The 2,123-nt window shown below is 44.8% G+C and overlaps 1 protein-coding gene across 1 annotated transcript; it reads right to left on the reverse strand.

Annotated features, from left to right (window-relative positions):
* Positions 1–256: 256 nt before the first annotated feature.
* Positions 257–1,214, reverse strand: LOC131490825 (olfactory receptor 1L4-like). Its single transcript, XM_058693285.1, has one exon. It carries the CDS (start codon positions 1,187–1,189, stop codon positions 257–259), a length of 933 nt encoding a protein of 310 aa, XP_058549268.1. The 5' UTR covers positions 1,190–1,214.
* Positions 1,215–2,123: the final 909 nt, after the last annotated feature.

Below are 2,123 nucleotides of genomic sequence, written 5' to 3' on the forward strand. Positions count from 1 at the left end.
AGACATAGAATCTGAAGCAGGCTCCAGGCTCTGAGCTGTCAGCACAGAGCCGGACGTGGGGTTCAAACCCACAAACTGCGAGATCATGACCTGAGCCGAAGTTGGATGCTCAACGGACTGAGCCACCCAGGCGCCTCTCAACACTACTTTAAATGACCTCTTAGTGTGTCATGTGAAAAAATGGATAGGAGGGAAAGATAACATGATCATTTCTTGGGTCATCTCCCAATTAAGACATTCCATCAATTTTTTCTTTCTATGAGTGAATTCTGTCCCTTAATTTCCTCAAACCCCTCTTCATATCTTTGTTCCTCAGACTATAGATGAAGGGGTTCAGCATGGGTGTCACTACTGTGTACATGACTGTGGCTACCCGGTCTTTCACCACTGAGTACATGGACAGGGGCCTGAAATACACATAGGTGATACTCCCATAGAACAACGCCACTACGGTGAGGTGGGAGCTACAGGTAGAGAAGGCCTTCCACTTGCCGGCTGCAGAGGGAATTCTGAGCACGGTGACGATGATTCGCAGGTAGGAGAAGAGAATGCACAGAAAGGGGGTCGCGATGACAGCCAGGGTCTCGGTCATGACCACAATCTGGCTGGAGGACGTGTCAGAGCAGGATAGCTTTAGCACAGGCTGGGTGTCACAAAAAAAGTGCTTAATGACATGGGAGGCACAGAAGGACAGGCGGGACATGAGTAGCACACGGAGCAGGGAGTGCAGGTGGGAGATGGTGCAAGAACCCAGCAGCATGAGGAGGCAGCGCCGTGGGTTCATAACCCTATTGTAATGGAAGGGGTGGCAGATGGCTACCAGCCGGTCTATGGCCATGGAGGCCAGCAGGTAACTGTCAGTGTTCCCACAGGCCATGAAGAAGTACATCTGGACCAGGCATCCCAGGAAGGAGATAGCCTTTGTCTCTGACAGTAAATTCACCAGCATCTTGGGTACAGTGACAGTTGTGAAGCAGATATCCATGAATGATAGGTTGCTGAGGAAAAAGTACATGGGGGTATGGAGTCGGGGGTCTGAGTGGATGGCCAGGATGATGAGTACATTGCCCAGCACGGTGACCAGGTACATGATGAGGAAGATGGCAAAGAGAGGTTTCTGTAGCTGAGGGTTGGAAGAGAGGCCCAGGAGGATAAAGCCTGAGTCACTGCTGTAGTTCTTGGTCTCCATGTCTGTGCCTTCCTGGACAGGGTGTGGAGAAGCAGTTGGAGAGATGTAAAAGGCAATTTCATCAATTCAGCTTCTTCCCTAATCCACAGCCTAGAAAAATAATCTCTCTGCTTTTGTTAGAATTTCAAAACACATTTACTTTAAGAAACTACTGAGATAGAGAGTAAAATCCAACAAGGAAAAAATAAAGAAAATTCCAGTTGCTTTCCCAACGAGAAACTAAAAGTGTGTCCCATGCTTCTTAGGAACTTCTAGGTAGCCTAATGTGTGTGAGTTCTTCTCAAAAATTTTAAAACGATATTCTTCTTAGGTGGTTTCCTGAACAACTCCTTATACTCTTTTTTCCTTCATGTCCCAGGGGAAGAGGCTGCTGAGTTCCACCTTGAATCAGGATGCTTTCATACAAGGGGTTTCCATGAATTAGGTCCTCTCATTAGGAGTCTCTCCTACTCATAGGACCAGAGGTGGTAGTAGTAGTAATGGGAATGGGACAAAAGGGAGCATCAAATGTCATCAGTGCTCCTTGGTATCCACAGAAGTCCGATGAGACTTGCTTAAGTCTTCATAGCAAAATTTGCTTACTGTTTATTTAAGTATTTTTGTTTGGCCAATATGATCCAGATACTTGAAGTTTTAGAAAAGGATGCCAGTCAAAATAGGAATACTACCATGGATAGCCCATGTTATTGTGGTTAGTTTTAAAATATGTTAATTTTTCTGATTAAAAGACTATGAAGTCTTCATTCTAAACCTTCAAATATTATTGAAATAGAAGACTTTGAATGTAAGTCCCTTTCTTACCAATATCATGGTAAGAAACACACATAAAAAGATATGGTCATTTTGTGCAGTGATGGAGGAGTTAACCAACTCTATTGTGGTGGTCATTTCAGAATGTGTAAGTGCATCACATCACCATCTTGTACACCTTAAA

The sequence above is a fragment of the Neofelis nebulosa genome, chromosome 12 (genome assembly GCF_028018385.1).
Source record: "Neofelis nebulosa isolate mNeoNeb1 chromosome 12, mNeoNeb1.pri, whole genome shotgun sequence".
Taxonomy (NCBI): Eukaryota; Metazoa; Chordata; class Mammalia; order Carnivora; family Felidae; genus Neofelis; species Neofelis nebulosa.